We start from the raw sequence: 24,922 nt of genomic DNA, 5'->3' as shown, positions 1-24,922 counted from the left end.
TTCTCTGTGCTATATAGACCATATGGATTGGACCTCCTTTTGGTGCCGGGTAAGGTCCGGGATAACTTGGTGCGAGGAGGCCTACGGAGACTACAGCAGCACTTGGGGTATGTTCACACGCAGAGTTTTCAGGCGCATTTTGCGGCATAAACCTCTCGAGATATGCCTGAAAAAACGGTAACTGAACGCCTACAAACATCTGCCCATTGAAATCAATGGAAAAAACGGTGTTCTGTTCAGATGGGGCGTTTTTAAAAAAATGGTGCGTAAGACAACCGCCTCGTAGAAAGGAGAGCGTCACTTCTTGAGCTGTTTTCTGGAGCGATTTTCATTGTGTTAATTGAAGCTGAAAGCGGCCGTTTTTTTTGGTCGCGGAAACCATGTCAAAAATGGCTCCCATTGATTTCAACGGGAGGCGGATCTGTTTTTTTTCCCGCGAGTGGAAAAAAAATGCTCGCAGGAAAAAGCATCGTTTTTTCTTCAGGCGTTTCTGTCTTTTGACCTCCCATGTGACATCAATGGGAGGCAGAGAGAGCGTTTTTCGTTGCGGTTTTTGCCCACGGCGCTCAATTGCCGCAACCGAATATCCTCGAAAAACGCAGCACAGCATTTTGAGGTAGACTTTTCCGCCTGCAAAAACCTGTGTGAACTAGGTCAAAAACGGCTGAAAATCAGAGCCTTTTTTTTTTATTATTTAAACCGCTGTAATTTTCAGCCATTTTTTACTTGTACGCGTGAACATAGCCGAACACCGGCAGGAGGGAGATATAACATGGGAGTGTAAGGTTCTAAGTCTATGTAGAATTAGAGGCCAATCGGCCTGGGAAAACTGAGTGATAACCCGCTATGGGCATTGTAATGGTGGCTATGGGCATTGTAATGGTGGCTATGGGCATTGTAATGGTGGCTATGGGCATTGTAATGGTGGCTATGGGCATTGTAATGGTGGCTATGGGCATTGTAATGGTGGCTATGGGCATTGTAATGGTGCCAATGGGCATTGTAATGGTGGCTATGGGCATTGTAATGGTGGCTATGGGCATTGTAATGGTGGCTATGGGCATTGTAATGGTGGCTATGGGCATTGAAATGGTGGCTATGGGCATTGAAATGGTGGCTATGGGCATTGAAATGGTGGCTATGGGCATTGTAATGGTGGCTATGGGCATTGCCACGGTTGTCACCCACTATCCGGTTCCATTTAAAACCAAGTGATGTTGGTGGCTGCTCTCCCGGCTGGCTGTGAAGGGGTTAAGTCTTTACACGAGCAGTTTTATTGTCTCCAGCAGATACGGTGAATAGAGGAGCGTGTCGCTACGTGCTGCAGCCGGTGGATAATGCGCATTCCTCAGGTCCATGTTCTACCTGAGCGGTGGCGGCATCTGTCTGTAGGCGCCAGCCACCCAAAAAATGTGTCGGCCACACAAGAAATAATTTAAAATGGGTAAAAAAAAAAAAAGAAGATGATTCTTGCTCGTCTCCAATCTGCAAGAACGGAAGCCACAACACGGAGCTACAAAGCTGGGATATAACCGGCTCCCCCGCCCCCGAGAATACGACACCAAACCCGCTACAAGGGGCGGACAAACTTGTCTAAATGATTAATGACTTGTGTCGCTGTTCAGAATGATTCCCTCGAATATCCTCCCTGTAACCCGGCAACCAAGGAAGGGACCGGTAACAAGCCGGCACCCCAGGCTCTAATCTCCTAGACGCCCGTTCCCCACTCTGCAAGTTCAGGGTAATGAGATGCTGCCAGGAGTAGAGATTGAGCCCCAAACCAATCTACTACAACATTACGTGCCCTCAACTCCACTGAATCCCAGGCCGAATCTTGTTCTATCGTTACATCCCCTACTATTCATTCATACACCTCCACCGTGATTAAATATTCATTCCTCTTTTGCTTCAGTCCATGAACTGACATATGAGTCGCGGATAATGGTGGTTTTATAATCCGTTGCCATTGGGTTGATCGCACCGATTACCCCTCCCCCTCCCTGCGGTTCTAGGGCCTCCGTTCATTTTGCGTGTTTGCTGCAGACCAATATTTTTTTCCGTCTTGTGCAGCGCAATTTGTAGTAAATAAGCGGAGGGCGCATTAATATCTGCTGATTTCTTCCTTACGTACGGCAGGTAAATGAGGAGATCCTTAAAGATCAATTAAGGCGACGCTACACGTACAGTGGCTTTGATAAGAGAAATAAACAAACCGGCAATTACGAGCGCTCATCCTTTTTATAGCGCTGTCGTTCAGACGACTTAATAACTTGTTGTTGCTAAAGGAGCTACAGGCACTGCTGGAATAATAGGCGTCTGTCAAAATAACCCGACAAAATGCCTGCAAGAGACCTTTGTTGTGGCCCCGGGCCCGTCCTTTAATCTTAGCTCAGAGTGTTGTTTAGACAGATCAGACACATCCACAGTCCTGGTGTAACTTTACCTCATCTCTCATATTGCATGCCAGTCTATAACTGCTGCCCTACCCTATATCCTGGGCACTGTAATACTATTACCATGCTCAATCTATGACCTTTATATTCTACCCCCCATGTACAAGAATATAACTATAATACTGCCCCCTATATACAAGAATATAACTACTATAATACTGCCCCTATATACAAGTATATAACTACTATAATACTGCCCCCTATATACAAGAATATAACTACTATAATACTGCTCCTATATACAAGTATATAACTACTATAATACTGCCCCTATATACAAGTATATAACTACTATAATACTGCCCCTATATACAAGAATATAACTACTATAATACTGCCCCTATATACAAGAATATAACTACTATAATACTGCCCCTATATACAAGAATATAACTACTATAATACTGCCCCTATATACAAGTATATAACTACTATAATACTGCCCCCCATGTACAAGAATATAACTATAATACTGCCCCCTATATACAAGAATATAACTACTATAATACTGCCCCTATATACAAGTATATAACTACTATAATACTGCCCCTATATACAAGTATATAACTACTATAATACTGCCCCTATATACAAGAATATAACTACTATAATACTGCCCCCTATATACAAGAATATAACTACTATAATACTGCCCCCTATATACAAGAATATAACTACTATAATACTGCTCCTATATACAAGAATATAACTACTATAATACTGCCCCCTATATACAAGAATATAACTACTATAATACTGCTCCTATATACAAGAATATAACTACTATAATACTGCCCCCTATATACAAGAATATAACTACTATAATACTGCTCCTATATACAAGAATATAACTACTATAATACTGCCCCTATATACAAGAATATAACTACTATAATACTGCCCCCTATATACAAGAATATAACTGCTATAATACTGCCCCTATATACAAGAATATAACTACTATACTACTGCTCCTATATACAAGAATATAACTACTATAATACTGCCCCTATATACAAGAATATAACTACTATAATACTGCCTCCTATATACAAGAATATAACTACTATAATACTGCCCCTATATACAAGAATATAACTACTATAATACTGCCCCCTATATACAAGAATATAACTACTATAATACCGCCCCCTATATACAAGAATAACGACTATAATACTGCCCCTATATACATGAATATAACTACTATAATACTGCCCCCTATATACAATAATAACGACTATAATACTGCCCCTATATACAAGAATATAACTACTATAATACTGCCCCTATATACAAGAATATAACTACTATAATACTGCCCCTATATACAAGAATATAACTAATATAATACTGCTCCCTATATACAGGAATATAACTACTATAATACTGCCCCCTATATACAAGAATAACGACTATAATACTGCCCCTATATACATGAATATAACTACTATAATACTGCTCCTATATACAAGAATATAACTACTATAATACTTCCCCTATATACAAGAATATAACTACTGTAATACTGCTCCTATATACAAGAATATAACTACTATAATACTGCCCCTATATACAAGAATATAACTACTATAATACTGCCCCCTATATACAAGAATATAACTACTATAATACTGCTCCTATATACAAGAATATAACTACTATAATACTGCCCCTATATACAAGAATATAACTACTATAATACTGCCCCCTATATGCAAGAATATAACTACTATAATACTGCCCCCTATATACAAGAATATAACTACTATAATACTGCTCCCTATATACAGGAATATAACTACTATAATACCGCCCCCTATATACAAGAATAACGACTATAATACTGCCCCTATATACAAGAATATAACTACTATAATACTGTCCCCTATATACAAGAATATAACTACTATAATACTGCTCCTATATACAAGAATATAACTACTATAATACTGCCCCTATATACAAGAATATAACTACTATAATACTGCCCCTATATACAAGAATATAACTACTATAATACTGCCCCCTATATGCAAGAATATAACTACTATAATACTGCCCCCTATATACAAGAATATAACTACTATAATACTGCTCCCTATATACAGGAATATAACTACTATAATACCGCCCCCTATATACAAGAATAACGACTATAATACTGCCCCTATATACAAGAATATAACTACTATAATACTGCTCCTATATACAAGAATATAACTACTATAATACTGCCCCTATATACAAGAATATAACTACTATAATACTGCCCCTATATACAAGAATATAACTACTATAATACTGCTCCTATATACAAGAATATAACTACTATAATACTGCCCCCTATATACAAGAATATAACTACTGTAATACTGCCACTATATACAAGAATATAACTACTGTAATACTGCCCCTATATACAAGAATATAACTACTATAATACTGACCCTATATACAAGAATATAACTACTATAATACTGCCCCCTATATACAAGAATATGACTACTATAATACTGTCCCCTATATACAAGAATATAACTACTATAATACTGCCCCCTATATACAAGAATATAACTACTATAATACTGCCCCCTATATACAAGAATATAACTACTATAATACTGCCCCCTATATACAAGAATATAACTACTATAATACTGCCCCCTATATACAAGAACATAACTACTATAATACTGCTCCTATATACAAGAATATAACTACTATAATACTGCCCCCTATATACAAGAATATAACTACTATAATACTGTTCCCTATATACAAGAATATAACTACTATAATACTGCCCCCTATATACAAGAATATAACTACTCTAATACTGCCCCCTATATACAAGAATATATCTACTATAATACTGTCCCCTATATACAAGAATATAACTACTATAATACTGCTCCCTATATACAAGAATATAACTACTATAATACTGCTCCTATATACAAGAATATAACTACTATAATACTGCCTCCTATATACAAGAATATAACTACTATAATACTGCCCCTATATACAAGAATATAACTACTATAATACTGCCCCTATATACAAGAATATAACTACTATAATACTGCCCCCTATATACAAGAATATAACTACTATAATACTGCTCCTATATACAAGCATATAACTACTATAATACTGCTCCTATATACAAGAATATAACTACTATAATACTGCTCCTATATACAAGAATATAACTACTATAATACTGCTCCTATATACAAGAATATAACTACTATAATACTGCTCCTATATACAAGAATATAACTACTATAATACTGCTCCTATATACAAGAATATAACTACTATAATACTGCTCCTATATACAAGAATATAACTACTATAATACTGCTCCTATATACAAGAATATAACTACTATAATACTGCCCCTATATACAAGAATATAACTACTATAATACTGCCTCCTATATACAAGAATATAACTACTATAATACTGCCCCTATATACAAGAATATAACTACTATAATACTGCCCCCTATATACAAGAATATAACTACTATAATACTGCCCTATATACAAGAATATAACTACTATAATACTGCTCCTATATACAAGAATATAACTACTATAATACTGCCCCCTATATACCAGAATATAACTACTATAATACTGCTCCTATATACAAGAATATAACTACTATAATACTGCTCCTATATACAAGAATATAACTACTATAATACTGCCTCATATATACAAGAATATAACCACTATAATACTGTCCCTATATACAAGAATATAACTACTACAATACTGCCCCCTATATACAAGAATATAACTACTATAATACTGCCCCTATATACAAGAATATAACTACTATAATACTACTCCTATATACAAGAATATATCTACTATAATACTGCCCCTATATACAAGAATATAACTACTATAATACTGCCCCTATATACAAGAATATATCTACTATAATACTGCTCCCTATATACAAGAATATAACTACTATAATACTGCCCCTATATAGAAGAATATAACTACTATAATACTGCCCCTATATACAAGAATATATCTACTATAATACTGCCCCTATATACAAGAATATAACTACTATAATACTGCCCCCTATATACAAGAATATAACTACTATAATACTGCCCCCTATATACAAGAATATAACTGCTATAATACTGCCCCTATATACAAGAATATAACTACTATAATACTGCTCCCTATATACAAGAATATAACTACTATAATACTGCCCCTATATAGAAGAATATAACTACTATAATACTGCCCCTATATACAAGAATATAACTACTATAATACTGCCCCTATATACAAGAATATATCTACTATAATACTGCCCCTATATACAAGAATATAACTACTATAATACTGCCCCCTATATACAAGAATATAACTACTATAATACTGCCCCCTATATACAAGAATATAACTGCTATAATACTGCCCCTATATACAAGAATATAACTACTATAATACTGCCCCCTATATACAAGAATATAACTACTATAATACTGCCCCTATATACAAGAATATAACTACTATAATACTGCCCCTATATACAAGAATATAACTACTATAATACTTCTCCTATATACAAGAATATAACTACTATAATACTGCCCCTATATAGAAGAATATAAGTGTGTGTGTGTGTGTGTATATATATATTATATTTTGCCGTCTATACATTGCTGATAAGATCCTCTGTTATATTGTCTATGACCTCCTGTGACTTCTCTTGGATTTATCCTCAGTAGTAGTACAACCGCTTGCTTTCTGTTTTGTATTGGGAAGTGACTGTCCGTGTCCTGATCATGAGTTGTGAATGTCGCACTTCTCTGCGGTCGATATGTGTTTATCATGGGAGTTTTCCCGCAGACTGGCGGCGCTGTCAGAGGACTTTGGAGCCATCCGGCAGTTCTTGTTTTGTCGACTTTTTTCTCCTGGTGCCTTTTTTGGGCACAGGCCGCCGGGCTCAGCCTTTGTTTATCACAGTGAGTTTTGGGCACCAGAATTGTATAAACTCCTTGTAATTACAGTCAGATGGACAAGAGCACAAAATTCTGATGTCCCCGTGTCCTCCGGCCCCTTCTCCTTGCATCGTGGGATCATCTGTCTCACTTACTAGGTTAATAGTGGACTCTACATCGTCAGCTGCTTCCCATGGACTGTGTTGTGTCTGCAGGAAGTATGGGGGAGGGGGGCTGTCTCCGAATGGTTAAATTAACACAGCCTATATATATGAATAGAATAAATGTCAGGCGCTCCCAGGATGTTGCCGCATTCATTAAAAAGTCTTCACTGGGATTCGGCTTAAAAGGCAACTGCTAGGATATATCACTGTAATGGCCTGCAGGGGGTGCTAGAACCCGGTCTGTGCCAGTCCATTGTGCCAGGATACAGGATGGTATGGGTAGGGCAAAAACGATATACCTCATCTGCAGGTAAGCTATTCATCTCCTAATGGATGGAATCTGGGTAGGTCAGTGACACCACGAGAGACCCAAATAAATTAGGGAATATGCGTGGAGGCTTAAAGGAGTTTTCCTAAAACAAGCACCCCCCCCCCCCCCCCACCACCACCACCACCTCTCTGAAGCTTCCTCCTAGCAACCCTACTATCTCATGAATGAACAATCCGGTGCTGAGTAATTTTTGATATTTTTATTATTACGATTTGAAGCTCCATTTTTTTTTTTTTTTACCTTAAATCCTCTGCATAGATATAGCGTTAAATTATAAAATTCTGAATTCCTGCAGTCACCACTAGGGGGAGCTTACTGCATACAGTTTATACATTGAAATCATGATGTGGTCTCAGGTAGCGGCGCCCGCATGCAGCTGCGACTCTGCTCACAGTGGCCAATGGCCGCCGCTACATAAGACTGTACCCTATATGTGCTAGAAATTCTGTTATTCTGTACCATCGCAGGAACAGAATAAGGCTGCGTTCACACCAGCGTCTGGCATTCCATTGTTCTGCTTTGTCAGAGGAACAGAACATCAGAAATAGCAAAGCGCCGTTTCCGTTGCACAAGGAAGTCCACTGGCGGCCAACCGAACCTATTGACTTTAATGGGTTCCGTTGGGTTGTCCGTAGGTTTACCGGAAACAAGAGCCAGCATGCTGCATTATTTTTTCCAGTAATCTCAGCCGGATCGGCAACGGAGGCCCCTGACAAAGCCGGCTGTTCACTTCCATGTTGGAGGCTCCGTCGCAGATTCAGCAGAAATGACTGGAAACCATAGCGCAGCATGCTGCGCTATTACTTCCGGTAGAACGACAGCCTCCCCCGCCGGAAAGCCGAAGGAGCCCATTGAAGTCAATGGGTGCCATCAGGCGCTGGCGGTATACGTTGTGCAACGGAGCCGTTGCTTCTGGCTTTCCCTTGTTTTGTTCCTCTGACGTAGAACGACGGAAAGCCCCAACGCAGATGTGAACGGGGTCATGGGTTTCGTCTGTGCGTCCGTGGTTTTACTGGAAACCATAGCGCAGCGTGTTTCTGGTATTCTCAGAAGGATCTGCGACAGAAGCCCCTAACGGAGCCTCCAAAGCCACATATCAGTCGGTGGCTCCGCAGGAGACTTTATTCTGTCATAATTACCGGACAAAATAGCGCGGCATGAACTAAAATTACGGATATCCGATGTCAATAGATTGTCCGGCACCGTTGGTGTCTGTGATTTGCCGGATCCAGGATTATTTTGTGGTGGCTGCAGGGTGGAGAAGAGACAAGGAGGCGTCTCAGAAGTTGGAGTAAGATTGGGCAAGCGAAGAACTGACCCTAATGATTCCGTAATCGAAACGTTTCAATAGTGTATGAAGAAGATTGCTGCGTCTCCCTATATAATATTTGCACGTGTTCCTGCAACGTTCGTCTAATTGAGTTTTTCTGTCTCTTCCTTTGCTGATGGCCGCCATTGTAGTCAGGGCTAGCGGCAAACTGGGCAATCTACACGAACCTGCTCTACATATGAAATGCTGAGGGCAGAGAAGACGGGCACCCACACCTGGAGCCAACCCGGAAAATCTGCCTTTGGTACATCTCTCCTATATCAATGGTAAATAGGACATTCAGGACTCTAGGAGAGTTGGGTGGCAGCCCCCATGGGTGCCGCCATGTTACCCGTCACCCAGATATAACTAAATGACTGATGAATAGTCAAGAATTTAGATTTCCAATTTTCCTTGGGTTCTGTAGAGACATAACCAGACTGTTGTGCCCATGTGTCCTGCCCAGCGAGGACCGAGGGAGTTAACGCCTGATGTCATTCCTTCACCTCCATCTGGTCCTGGCAGCGGCAGCTGTTCCTCGCCTGCGTCCTCCGCTGGTAGCTGCTGTGTGTAATTACAGTGGAAAGTCGCTCCCCGCAAAGTCCTCCGACGCCTCTTTGAACCACTTCCCGGCCATTCTTGGGCAAATTGCAGCAAATCCCTTGTAAAATGTGAGAAGTCTCTCCTGTTATGGGCAACGTCCGCGCTCCAGGTCACGACGCTTCATTCCAAACATGGATTATTGGCCTTAGACTCTCGCCCGCTTGGTAGCCGATCCCGTTTAGGAATCTAAAAACCCTTTTATCGGCCCCCAAACTTATCGGCTTTCACTGCCTTGTAATACTGGGCGATGCTCCTGTTATTTCTCCGGTCACTAATGACCACCTCACATGAGGGAATCGCTCTATAAGCCGTTGTCTGTTCTGTGCGGAGGCGGCTGCCGGGAACTTGATCTCCCCACTCCTGCTCTCCCTTATTATTGCTGCAAGTGAGCGCTATTCTTATGGCTATTTCTTGGGGCGTTGTTGCTGCTGGTTCAGCTCCCCTCTACATCTAATGTGGCTGCTATTACTCACTGCTGTGACTCTGCTTTATGAGCTTGGCAGCAGGATTGCTGGTGTAGCCCTTTAATTAAAGGCGTATCTCATTTATTGAGCAGGTTATTATAGCGGCGGAGTTGCTGGCTCTTTAAACCATCCCTATAAAGCACAGATCAAAAAAGGTCAACTTCTGTTTTTTCTTTTTTTGCGCTTGAATAAAAGATCACTCCCATCCGGAGGTCTACATTTCGTCTCCTGTGGGTGCGTAGCAGGCGCGCAGGCGTCCACCCATCTCGTTTGCCTCGGCTCCGTGTCTTTGCTCTAGTCCTATTACCGTTTTATTAGTGTAAGGACTGCAGTGTCCCACCCCGTGGCCCCCCGCTGTCTGTGGGAAGACTGTGCCTGTGGCTCTATTCTCAAGCATTCCTAAATTCGGATGTACCCCCCCCCCCCCCCTTGCTGGCAATACGCCTAATTAATCCGTTATTTGAGTTTCCCCAGTGGAACGGGCCGAGGAGTGGACGTCCTCGAGCTCAGCGACACCGGGGCTCGCTGTGTGACACCACCTTAGGGGCAGAGGACGTGGAAACCAGATATGAAGTCAGTCGCAGAACTGGAACTGGGGCCCTGAGGCTTCGTCTACTTCTCGGAGCAGAGATTCATTGAAGTCTTGAGGAATGTTTGGAATAAGAGGTGAATTGGGCCGGAGCGCCCCCCGGTGGTGCTTGTTGGAGATCCCAGGGATGGTAGATGCCCCAGTGACACTTACACAGGCAGAGCATTTGGAGAGGGGGCAAGGGGTCTGTATTAGTGATGCAGGTAGATATTGAGCCATTCAAGGTCTATGGAAAGCTGGGTGCCAAGACCCCTCCAAATATCAACATTTTTTTACACAATTCAGTGGCTTTTTAGAGGGAATTGGTTCTTAAGCATTGAGCGTTTTGAGGTTTAATCATCCAGACTTCTTATCGCCCGCAGAGCTCGCAATCTACACGCAGGGGGCAGCACAATCAGCTTTGATTAGCGGGCCGGGTACACGGCCTTACGCAGCAAAGCTGTATCATCACAGGAATAGGGAGCAGTTTCTTGGAATATTCGCTACAGTGGCAAAGTGAAACCCCCCGCGCACGTCTTCACTTACGAAACAGGAGCGGAATTGCACAACGCGAGGGATGAGGACGGGAGGAGAACACCTGGTTACAGTCAGGAGGCCGCCAGCATTTCCATCATTCTGATTTAAATGCCGAGATGTTGCCCAAGTCTCGTCTCCTGTAGAGCCGGTGCGTTAAAGGGACAGTAAACCGGCTGTGTTTTTTTTTTTCCTCTCCAAGTCCTGTGCAGTCTATTGCTCCCTGTTATCAGCCACTTCAGGTTGAGGGCTGACTGGAGTGTTTTTCACTGGGGTGAGTGGCAGAAAAGTCCCTGATCACCGTTTTATGTGACGTTTACGTGTGACTGATATCAGCTGCTGCACTATTATAAGCTCTTCATTGCATGTTCCTTAAAGGGACCTTGCGGTTTTATTATTCATGTCCCAACAAAGCCTGCAAGTATCAGGGCAGCGAGAGACTTTATGACCCAGGCAGGCGCATCTTTACAATCTGCCCACTAGGGGCGCTGTGTCGTGATAAACAATCAGTTTCAATCTATGGTAAGCGGCTCTCCATTCTGGCTCATAGAGGGAGGTCCTGAGCGAGGGACCCCCCTCTATGACGGCCATGTGCCTCAATAGGTCATAGGGATGGGGATGGTATTCCCAAGACCAACCGTTTATTGGTAAGCACCAAGATGGTAGCTTTTCTGATCTTCCGAGGAGAATACGTGGGCAGCAATGAAGGGTGACCAGTATGGACGCGGTCGGGGGTCGGCTGAATCCAGTCAGGATGGGCCGACCTATCAGATGGTCCGTGGTGGTGAGAAACACTCCTGTGGCCAACCTAATATTACAAGGCCCGTGCCCCGCTTTTCATTGCCCCAATGATTGACCCCGGCCCATTCATGGGGTAAGATCGTATGGACGGTTACAATGTCTTCTCGTCATCGCGGCGTTATTATTAGTTTGTGGAAATTAATCAGTTGAACGTCCTGTGATCGCAACTCCAGCGCCAACTTCATGCAGCATTGTCAGGAGGAAGTGCTGCCCCTCCCGTCCAACGCCCGGCAATGAATTCACCCTCCGATGCTTTTGTTTCATTGTGGTCGCCTCTTTCTATATCATTTTTTTTTTTTATTGTGTTCGCATTAATAAGACACGGAAATTTCTTTAATATGGTGAGCCCCCCCCCCCTCCCCCGACGTCTCCTGTATAAAGTAAGACCATGACGCCTGAGGTACTTAAAGGGTTAAGCTGCTATTTGAACACATTTTTACTACAACTCCCAGTATAAATCTTCATAATGTTCACTATATATTTTGCTTTACTTCCTTGCATTGGTTACATCCTGAGTCTTCTACTCCAGTCACATCCAGAGCTGCATTCACAAATTTGGTCTCTTGTTATCAGAGTGCAGTGCATTGTGGGAGCACAGGTGAGAGACACAGGTACAAGCTAAGCTGCTGAGTTATTTTTCCTTCCGCTCTACTTGTGACTGGAGAAAAATAAAAGCTGCAGCTGGAAGTCGTCGCTCCGGGGAGACAAGTTCATGGCTCTTTACTTCTCTGATACATTGTAACGTACTACAGCATTGTGAACTGCACAAGGTCTGTACTGGTTTTCAGTCTCTGACTGTAATCTGAGTTTTTCTGTTTACTGACAGCAAGCAGGAATCTTGAAAATGATGACGAATCAAAACCCAAAGTATATTGGAAAGTTGCAGATAATCTCCTGGTGCAACGATTAATCTTTTATTTACTAAGGGCTGGAAAGCTCCTTTAAGGTCAGACTGAAGACGCAGGCGGCACAATCGCTGCGTATAACGAAATCCTTATGCAATAAGTGGAGCGGGTGCAGAGTTTTGTTATCTGTTTGTCAGGTCCGCTGTAAAAGCCGGAATCCCCCCTGCGTTCCCTCATCCACCGTTGCAGGTCACATCTGACCCGATCACCCCCGATCGCTCAGAACCCTCATGTATTGTATATATGGGTCTTTGTGGTTTGCGTTCGATTTGAAGGTAGCGGATTTCCAGTCTAAGCTCCTCAAATGTGCGGAGAGTCTGGGGGAATTTATGGGAATGTGGCTTAAAGCGGACCCGTGACTCGGTCATACAAGTTGTACTGGTTATCTGGCCTGGTTAGCGCCGTCTCCCTGTTTGCAACGCTGTTTTTCTTTTTTTCCTGGACCCCTCCGTTCCAGAGATATGGCCACTGTTGCGTTGGGTCCCTATATGCTAATTTGCTGTAGTTAGCCAACAGGGTGGAGCTAGCTTCCCTGCCTCTGATACTGACCAATAAGCACGAGGCAGCTTGAGGGTAGTTCACGCCCTGTTGGCGAACTACAGCAAATTAGGGGGAGCCAACACAACAGTGGCCAGATCTCTGGAACGGGAGATCCAAGAAAAAAAAAAAGAAAATTAGCGCTGGAATCCGGGAGACGACACCGTTCAGGTCAGAGAACCAGCGCAAATGATGCGTCCCAGTGACAGGTCCTCTTTATGACCATCTAGAACAGTAATGAGGATGTCGGGTGCCGTGTTTATGGAATAAGGAATTCTACCACCCCAAAGAAAAAAAAATGAAAGGCAGCCGGTCACCGGGTTATATTCACACAATGCCCCATCACCGCAGAACTAGTGGGTATAAATTCCTGAACAACCAGCCTCTCGAATAGTCAATCAGAGGGTCAGAAGAAGTAGAGCCCACCCTCCGGCTCCCAAGATCCAGGGCAAGCAGGAAATGTCATGTGACTTTTTTGGCTCTGATGAATGACTAAAGGTGCCCATACGCATCGGGTGGCAGTTGGCTGTACCCACCGATTTTTTTTTTATCGGGATCGGACGACTATCTGATGTGTACGGGGGCCGAATAGCATGACTGATTGTAGCGGCGCCTGACGGATCCCGTTATTTTACAATGGTGGTTGTCGGGTTTCGCTGTCGTTTGTGACGAGAGATCGGGCTATGTGCAAAACCTGACAGAATCTGCGACTGCGCCTCCAATGCAGATGTGAACATGACCTAGAATCAGAGATGATGAGAGATTTTCCAGCTCCATGATTGGGTATTCTGGCCACCATCCAGCGCAGTGGTGTAAGGAATGGTCAGGCTTTAAAGACAGACCCCCACCCCCCTAGCATCACATAGACAGCCTAAGAGGTGCAACTATGGGGTACCTTCATACGAGGCGGTAATGAGCCCCCTGAGGATCTGCCCTAATATCTGCATGTCTGTAGCTAGGAGGAGGAGGAGATGGACCTCGCAAGAGTTTTCAGTCTTATGTCAAAGCTTCATCATGAAACACGCTGACATTTTCTAATAGTTATTTTCAACTCCTCATTTTCAATATGTCCGCCTGCTGTCAGTGAATGGAAATCTTCACAGACTGAAAACCTGCACGGACCTAATAATTCTAACAGCTGAGGGTTTGCTACAATTGTATCCAGTCTAGACAATCGTCAGTAAGCTAAAAAGTCTGGACTCTAAACTGATACCTTCTACCTGCACTGATACATTGCAACAAAAAAGCGATTCGTGCTGCTGATTGTGTTTAGGATTGTCCAGATTGGATACAGTTGTAGCAAACCAAAATGTTTACATTCACTGACAGCAAGTGCCCATCTTAAATAGCGAGGACTTGAAACGTATATTAAAAAGTTGCCGAACTTTACTAGAATATTCCCTTTGCTTTGTATGCAACAGTTGGTCAGTGATAGATTCCTATTGGCTCATATATGTTCACAATACCAGTGGCCTATATACTGTATATACTGTTGTCTATTGCTATATACCATTGCTGGTTTGCCTTACAGGAATGGGCACTGGCCCGCTGTTGTGGGTGCATGGCTGGTGATAGTATTGCCGTGGTCGGAGATTAGTGTTATGAATGTAGCATTGTGCTGCGGATCAGGGCTGTGTGATGTGGGAACCTCTCGTAGTGAAGGTCACGGTATGAATGCATTGTTCCCGCCCGCACGCCCTGCGCATATTTCTCCGCATACACAGTCGTTTTATTTTGCATGTCGGTGTTGACATCTCCTGGCACAGGTTGGTCCTGTTTTAGACCTCCAGCACATACCAGTACGTCACTGACCCGGCCAGCGCACACTGCTCCATTCATGTGCTGTATACTGGCGCTCACTACATCCTCATTACTGCTGTACAGGCGGCTTGATAAGATCATGTGCGGTTTACATCAATGCTGCCTATTAATGACATCAGCTGGAAACCTACACTTGGTATCCATGTAGACATTACAGACAATTGGCAAACCAAAGAAATTAATAAAAAAAAAAAAAACCTGTCCTGGTCACGTGATGCACACACAGCTGCACAGCTCGTTACATTCTAGTTATCAGAGGTCACGGTAACGAGCCCTGCACCTGTGTCCGTCACATGACCAGGGCAGATTATTTATTTTTTTCCCCTACTGGAAGGAAGGTTCTTGTTGGATGACCGCAAGCAGAGATCTTGAAAACCGTGATGGATTGATCCAGAATGTAAATGAACTTTTTTTTTCATTCTACAAAAAACAAACTTTTTATTTGCTGCAATGGTCATACCCCTTTTAAGACGCAACTAAGTTTAGATTAAAAAAAAAAAATATTCGGAAAGGTCCGAGGGATATGAATATTGTCAGGCATGAGAAGGGTTAACATCGAGAGGCTTCAGCTTTGAATGGAAAACTAAAATAGACCTGGACAGCCCGGGGGCATCAGAACTTGGTCCAACTAGATGGAGAATGACCCTGGATGAGTTTTGTGAGGGGCGAGCGCGCCTGTGATGGAGTAAAGAGCAGCGTCTGCCGGTGAAGTCGTCTCGCACATAATATCCTTATAAGGACACAGACGGACCCCGCTATGCGGGCGGAATCTTAACTTTTTTGTGTGCGCTCGCAGCAGACAGATTAGTTATTTTGGGTAGAAGGTCGTGTTCCAATTACACCCTCCTTCCCAGGGATTTGTTTTGGGGAAATTTAGGCGGAAGAGGGGAATATTAACCCCTTGCTGTAGTTGATGACTTTCTAGGATTATTGGCCCATGCACTAGGCTTCTGCTGAGTGTCCTGCCTGGACTGTCGCTGCCAGCCTCAATGTATAGAGACGAGCCCCCGGCGACCCGCGCCGCGCTGCACCCATGTCTCCAGTGACTTTCCCTGAGATAGTCCTGACTTATTGAACTGCTGTCCCTACATCTCGCTGGCTCGCTTCCTTTTTTTTTTTTTTTTTATATAACTCAACATCATGTCGCTGTTGATTGACAACTTGTCACATTCTATGGAAACCAAAGGGGAAAACAAAAAGTTGCGTGATCTCCTTTACCACGTGCTGCAAAGAGAGGAGCAATATACGGTAGATACAAGCTGGTCAACGTGTCCATCATCATGATCGGGTTGCGGGGGTCCCACCGCTTGGATCTCCCCCTCAGCTGTTCTCTTGTGTAGCCGCCTCTGACCATTCTGTAGCTGCAAGGGAAATAAATGGGCCAAATGTGTAACACAAGGACCAACCAGATCGCCGTAGCAAGTCTTCCCCAACCTGTGGCTCTCCAAAACTATAACTCCCAGCATGCCCTGAAATCGCTGGCATCACTGCCAGCTGGTGGTTGTTTAGTAAATGGGTTACCACACCTGATGCCTACTACTAATCTGCAACGATCGCCTTCAGGGACCATCGCGGATCAGGCCCGACAAAACCGATCCTGCTGACCTCCTAAGATCAGTAAGCCATTGGCATCTTCCAAAAACAAGTCTTCTGGTCTACAGCCGATGTGCAGATAGTCAGACTGGGAATTTGACTGGTCCGCTCGCTCATGTTTCTTAAATATCATCACTGGTATGTTCGTAATGTTCGTTCCACTGTATTGTACATTTAGGTCATTACGGAAGAATGTCACTAATGTTACGGCGTTTGTATATAGGTCGTTCTATGGTTGTCATGCGGTCGTGTCTCACCCTCAGGGAAGCTTCCAGCATGGAGGAACTGATGGCTTTTTGATTCTTTGCCCAGCATGTTCTTGTATGATGGTCAATCTGATTCATACAGACGTTCCAAGAAGACCTTCTAATCCTGCAGTCGATGATCTGAGTGTTTATAGGACCTCTATACAAGTGAATACTGTTAGAATTGTATATTCGATCCTTTATGGTGGGATGAGATGACCACTACCGCTAGAGGGCGGGCCCTCGTGAGCCTTTTGCACCGTGGCCCATCAACGTTCTTGGTCTTCACTGTGGAGAATGGGACAGTACAGTAAACCATCCAACCAGGAGGTAGAGGGTTAACCCTACACAGGCCTAGTCCTAAGCCTAGCTGTGGACTTATACACTACATCTCTTCTGTCCGGGGTTAGAGGAAATGCCGTATTTTCAGAAAACTAATTTTTGCCTAAGGCATTGCTGGAGTTGTCGGTGGACTCTCACGCTCTTCAGTCATCCATCATCTCCACTTCTGTCCTGTAAAGAGGCCTCTTCCTTGTAGGCCGCTTCTTGACAGACTGATAAGCAAGTTCTTCAAACTTGTTGTTGGTGAACCTAATTTCTGTTTTCTAAGCCAATATGACCACCATTGGTAATGTCTCCATGAACGTATGAGAGCAGCAATGTGTATTGTCCGCACCCGACTCCACCTGGAGGAATGTTACCGATGACTAGGACAGTAAATCTTCTAAGATACATTACTACACAACACCACAGGACTCCACTGTATGTTAGCTGTCAGGACCAAGACACTTATATCCGACAGTAGATTATATGACCAGTGTTCTTCCTGCTGCTCCATTAGTCTGTCGTTTTATATGACCTAGCGCCTGTATTTTGTGGATTAGATCATTCATGGTAGATAAATGTAAATTACATGTAATAATTCAAGGTATATACAGTAACTCAACCTTACTGCACAGAAATCATGTTGGCTATGTGCTATACTGGCCCCTATATACAAGAATATAACTACTATAATACTGCTCCTATATACAAGAATATAACTACTATAATACTGCTCCTATATACAAGAATATAACTACTATAATACTGCTCCCTATATACAAGAATATAACTACTATAATACTGCTCCTATATACAAGAATATAACTACTATAATACTGCCCCTATATACAAGAATATAACTAGTATAATACTGCTCCTATATACAAGAATATAACTACTATAATACTGCCCCCTATATACAAGAATATAACTACTATAATACTGCCCCTATATACAAGAATATAACTACTATAATACTGCCCCCTATATACAAGAATATTACTACTATACTATAATACTGCCCCTATATACAAGAATATAACTACTATAATACTGCCCCCTATATACAAGAATATAACTACTATAATACTGTCCCCTATATACAAGAATATAACTACTATAATACTGCCCCTATATACAAGAATATAACTACTATAATACTGCCCCCTATGTACAAGAATAGAACTACTATAATACTGCCCCCTAAGTACAAGAATATAACTACTATAATACTGCCCCCTAAATACAAGAATATAACTACTATAATACTGCCTCCTATATACAAGAATATAACTACTATAATACTTCCCCCTATATACAAGAATATAACTATTATAATACTGCCTCTATATACAAGAATATAACTACTATAATACTGCTCCTATATACAAGAATATAACTACTATAATACTGCCCCTATATACAAGAATATAACTACTATAATACTGACCCCTATATACAAGAATATAACTACTATAATACTGCCCCTATATACAAGAATATAACTACTATAATACTGCTCCTATATACAAGAATATAACTACTATAATACTGGCCCCTATATACAAGAATATAACTACTATAATACTGCTCCTATATACAAGAATATAACTACTATAATACTGCCCCCTATATACAAGAATATAACTACTATAATACTGCTCCTATATACAAGAATATAACTACTATAATACTGCCCCCTATATACAAGAATATAACTACTATAATACTGCCCCCCTATGTACAAGAATATAACTACTATAATACTGCTCCTATGTACAAGAATATAACTACTATAATACTGCTCCCTATATACAAGAATATAACTGCTATAATACTGCCCCCTATATACAAGAATATAACTACTATAATACTGCCCCCTATATACAAGAATATAACTACTATAATACTGCCCCCTATATACAAGAATATAACTACTATAATACTGCCCCCTATATACAAGAATATAACTAATATAATACTGCCCCTATATACAAGAATATAACTACTATAATACTGCTCCTATATACAAGAATATAACTACTATAATACTGCCCCCTATATACAAGAATTTAACTACTATAAAACTGTCACCTATACTTTCCCTATATAAGAATATAACTACTATTATACTGCCCCCTATACTGCCCCTATATAAGAATATAACTACTATTATACTGCCCCCTATATAGAATAGAACTACTAGAGAAACTCATTAGCATAAAGCAAAAATGGGTCATAACTCCATCAAAAATGATAGTTTTTCTTAATAAAAAACACTGCTGTCACCTACATTACAGCGCCGATCACATCATGTACAATATAGGCCACTTATAATGTGGTGACAGTCTCTAAGAATTGTTGATCGCAACGAGAGCAAATTAGAATGAATACGGTGACTGCTTTGTGTTTTGGTCTCTCTCTCCGGGTCTGTCGTGTAACCAGGGATCCCTCTACAGACTTTCATCTCTTCTACTCAATGGCCAGCGCGTTGGATTACAATAATGAAAGCTTTATTCAGCGCTGCTACTGAGGCGCACCCCCTCCCCTCCTTCTGTTTATTTCGGCCCCCCTCCCATCTTTCCTGGCTTGCTCTGGAGAACCTTGTTGTTATATGTAGGACTCTTTTCAGTTTCTATGTATAAGGCCTTTGGCAGCTTCTTGGATGCTGCGTGTAGGGTAGACTAGGCCGGGCGGTATGGAAACTCTTCCCTCCATATGATCTTTTCCTGGAAGGAAGAAGCCGATGTGTTATAGCAACCGATGGAGACACTAATGATCTGTGTAGAGTCTTCCATGCATGACACCGGCTTGTAGCATCCGGTACTATTCACCGAACATGTTTGTCCATTTCTAAGACTGAGCTGCTGCTTCCCCAATGTGGCAGAAACTGGTATCAAGTCATCTAAGCCGTCAGTTCATATAATGACGGACTTTGCACTATATGACTTGTCTCTTATTATACCGCCCACAACTGGAGAGCGATTCCAGAAGTCCTCATGGATTGCCATTACTGATACGAAACCAAATATACATCTTGGCATTTCCATTTTCCATAAACTATTTGGGTGATGATAGACCTGTTCATCCAGAGATTTCTGGTTCATGAACACAATACTAAATCTAAGGCAGGCAGAGCCGTAGAAGAGAAGGGAGCAGGGTTTGGTGTAACGTCTAACCCGTGCAAATCTGTATCAGGTTCACGGTCCTCCATTACTGTGCCCATGACGGTCTCCACCGGAAAACCTTTAGACCATTAGACTCTGGAATGATTTGGGATTGTCCTGTTTGGGTTTATGGGTATGATTGGGGATTTGGTTGGGGGCCGCCTCCGCTTTCCTCCCAAGACCTTGTTGTCGGTATTCAGTGAAGATATTTTTATGATTTTATTTCTTTGGACGAGTCGTGTGACACTTGGTGAAATCTCGTGACACTTGGTGAAATCTCATGCCACGTAATGAGGTTGACTTAGGCTGTCTAAGCTATAGATAACACAATCGGCTCATTATGGACTTAAAGGTTTAGCTGTACTTCATGCCGCCTGAAGACGATGGGACCAGAAATGATTGACCTGATCAAATATCTGCGCCATTCAAAACAAAGGTGTTTACTAGCAATGTAAGGCATACCACCATAGAATTCGTCCGTGATTGAGGGTGGCTGTCCACGGCCACCAGCCGTGCCCGTAATAGCGGACTGTGATTTACGGGCACGGCTGTGTGCATGAGGCCTAAATGTGTAAAACCTGGCTAATCTAATTCTTCATAAGAAGATTAACCTCTTCGGAAATGTCACCACTTTCTTTCAATCTTTCTTGTGTCCACCATTCCGGCAATAGACATCAGATTTTTCTCAGTGATCTAATCCAACTTCAATTAGATTTCTCAATCTGTCTATTGACCTGACTGGTGACCACGCGCGCTCGCCCGGCGGCCAGTGGGGAAAGCGACAGTTGGATTTCCTCAGTTGCCGCTGATCTACATCTCACACTGAGAATCTGGTTACTATTGTGGGTTCTTTAAAGTGGTCCGTTCCTTTCAGTTGCTTCCACTCCCAATCGTGGAGGGTAGACCATCGTCTATCATTACATCAGAGCCTGCACAGGGCAGTACATAATGTATAGGTGGCCTATATTCCCCTGTGCAATTATGGGTATATCTGTATGAGCGGTCCCCTAGCAAGACTGTCGTGTACGTTGGGCCATGTGGGTGAAGTGGACAACCCCTTTAAATGACCTTTCTCTGTTTGCTATGTTCACACTTTGATATCACCTGTCTTATAGACACTGTTTTACGTGCTGTCTTTCTGTTTTTGTGCAGCCCACTACTCTACCGCAGGGAACGATCAATATGAACCAGTGCACAGACGTCATCGATGGGGAGAGCCGCACTGGACAGAAGTTCTCTTTATGCATCATGACCCCAGAGGAACATTTCATCCGAGCCGAGAACAAAGAAATAATCAATGGGTGAGTGACCGTGTGATGCATTACAGTAAGGAGGGTGTTAAATGGCCACTCACCCTAAGGTCTGGAGCGTATTTGTATAACACTACAGTAGCGTTATAAGGAGTCGCTGATCTCTATCACATATATGGATGTAACTTCTCTGGAGACTCTTGTCAGTGGTTACTTTTTTGCTCCCTCCTGACATTGAGGTTCTTGTGTGTATCTGAGTGCTCAGGGATGTTGGTGTCCAGTGCTGGTCTATATGGATGGGGTTGTATGGTATCGGAAGGGAATATGATCAGTGTTCACCAGTCCCCTTTATAACACTAGATGCAGTGTGTGCAGGTGTGCTGGGTCCGCTCCAATCTGTGCTTGCCCACAAACTGTCTACAATGGGGGCATTGTGCCTGGTGCTTTGTTGTTGGGAGACACCCACAGAGATGATAAACTGCACTGTGACGGCCTGTGCTGCCAGCCACAGCCAAAATGCACCTCTCTATCAAGCTGCTGAACCATACACCCACTTCTGTATCTCCCACCCCAGCAGTGTGCCCACCTTTACTCTCATTATGCCCCTCTTGCCCCTTTTCTCTGAACTATGTATCCACTTGTCTCTCAAGCAGTGTTCCTGTCTCATACATTCTCTAACCTGAGCTGTGCCCACCTTTTCTATCCCCTCCTGCCATGTGTGCCCATTTTTTTCACCGCCACCCTGAATGTTCACCTTTCTCTCCCCTCATGCCTTGTGTGCCCACCATTCACTCGCCTCCTGCCCTGTGTACCCACCTAGCACTTTTTCTGATGCTTTGTGCCCACCTCTATTTATCTTGACCTGTGTCTAAATCTCTTCCTCTTTTAATAAATGAAAAATCTCTCCCCTGAGCTGTGTGCCCATCTCATGCCTCATCGGTCTGCCCACCTATGTTTCTGCTGTGTTGGGTGCCCAGTTATCTCTTTCTAGCTTTGTTCCCACTTATGTCTCATGCTCTTCAGCTGTCTGTCTTAGTCTTTCCCAGTGGTCTCCTCTCTCTCTCCACCTCTAGTGTGCCGGTCTGACTCTCTGCTTCCCTACACCCTCTCCGCACCTCCCTCTCGCGGACCCACTTTTCTTTCTGTCCTCTGCTCTGTGTTTGTATTTGAAATGCTTCACCACACGTTGTATAAATTCTGCAGAGCTCTTTCCAGGGTCGGATGTTCCCATTTAAATTCTCTTAACACCCTCCTATTCCTTCCTATATAAAGTGGATGAGAGTGCTGGACTTCTACACTTCTCCCTCTCCTACTGCACTCTTCTCTTTCTCCTCCCGTTTTATTGTTTCTCTCTTTTCTTTTCTTTTCTTTTCTTCTTTTCTCTCCCATTGCAAAACTTTAATGCATAAGACTGGAGTACCCCTTTAAGTAGCCTAATGTTATAGAAGTCCAGCTTATACATTTTCTTCTGCATTAATCAACTTGGTATTGAAGTACAAATAATACGAAATGTTTCCCTGTAATCTATTAACCCTCCGCTTATTGTGAGCAATGCAAGTAGATTCCTTTTCATAGCAATTTACACAATGCTGCTCAATCAGTGATGACATTGCTTATAAACATAAATACAGGGAATACCTATAGACGTCTTAGCAAGTGGCCATTGTTTTCTGTTAAGGGAAAAAATATTTGTTATGTTTTTGTTGACAGGGGGCAGTATTATAGTAGTTATATTCTTGTATATAGGGGGCAGTATTATAGTAGTTATATTCTTGTATATAGGAGCAGTATTATAGTAGTTATATTCTTGTATATAGAGGCAGTATTATAGTAGTTATATTCTTGTATATAGGGAGCAGTATTATAGTAGTTATATTCTTGTATATAGGAGCAGTATTATAGTAGTTATATTCTTGTATATAGGGGGCAGTATTATAGTAGTTATATTCTTGTACATTGGGGGCAGTATTATAGTCGTTATATTCTTGTATATAGGGGGCAGTATTATAGTAGTTATATTTTGTATATAGAGACAGTATTATAGTAGTTATATTCTTGTATATAGGGGGCAGTATTATAGTAGTTATATTCTTGTATATAGGAGCAGTATTATAGTAGTTATATTCTTGTATATAGGAGCAGTATTATAGTAGTTATATTCTTGTATATAGGGGGCAGTATTATAGTAGTTATATTCTTGTATATAGGGGGCAGTATTATAGTAGTTATATTCCTGTATATAGTGGCAGTATTATAGTAGTTATATTCTTGTATATAGGGGCAGTATTATAGTAGTTATATTCCTGTATATAGTGGCAGTATTATAGTAGTTATATTCTTGTATATAGGGGGCAGTATTATAGTAGTTATATTCTTTTATATAGGGGGCAGTATTATAGTAGTTATATTCTTGTATATAGGGGGCAGTATTATAGTAGTTATATTCTTGTATATAGGGGCAGTATTATATTATATTCTTGTATATAGGAGCAGTATTATAGTAGTTATATTCTTGTATATAGGGGGCAGTATTATAGTAGTTATATTTTTGTATATAGAAGCAGTATTATAGTAGTTATATTCCTGTATATAGTGGCAGTATTATAGTAGTTATATTCTTGTATATAGGGGCAGTATTATAGTAGTTATATTCTTGTATATAGAAGCAGTATTATAGTAGTTATATTCTTGTATATAGGGGCAGCATTATAGTAGTTATATTCTTGTATATAGGGGGCAGTATTATAGTAGTTATATTCTTGTATATAGGGGCAGTATTATAGTAGTTATATTCTTGTATATAGGAGCAGTATTATAGTAGTTATATTCTTGTATATAGGGGCAGTATTATAGTAGTTA

General features: G+C 41.8%; 1 protein-coding gene across 8 annotated transcripts in view; it reads left to right on the top strand.

Moving 5' to 3' along the window:
• Positions 1-24,922, top strand: part of MPRIP (myosin phosphatase Rho interacting protein) — a 93,615-nt gene that overhangs the window by 32,170 nt on the left and 36,523 nt on the right. For all 8 annotated transcript variants that reach the window (XM_075830671.1, XM_075830667.1, XM_075830668.1 and 5 more), the window contains exon 4: positions 21,966-22,114. In XM_075830671.1, coding sequence (XP_075686786.1) covers positions 21,966-22,114 — 149 coding nt within the window. The remainder of the gene's footprint in view (positions 1-21,965; positions 22,115-24,922) is intronic.

Source organism: Rhinoderma darwinii, chromosome 6 (assembly GCF_050947455.1).
Source record: "Rhinoderma darwinii isolate aRhiDar2 chromosome 6, aRhiDar2.hap1, whole genome shotgun sequence".
NCBI classification, from domain to species: Eukaryota; Metazoa; Chordata; class Amphibia; order Anura; family Rhinodermatidae; genus Rhinoderma; species Rhinoderma darwinii.
This window is presented reverse-complemented; position numbering and strand designations above follow the sequence as displayed.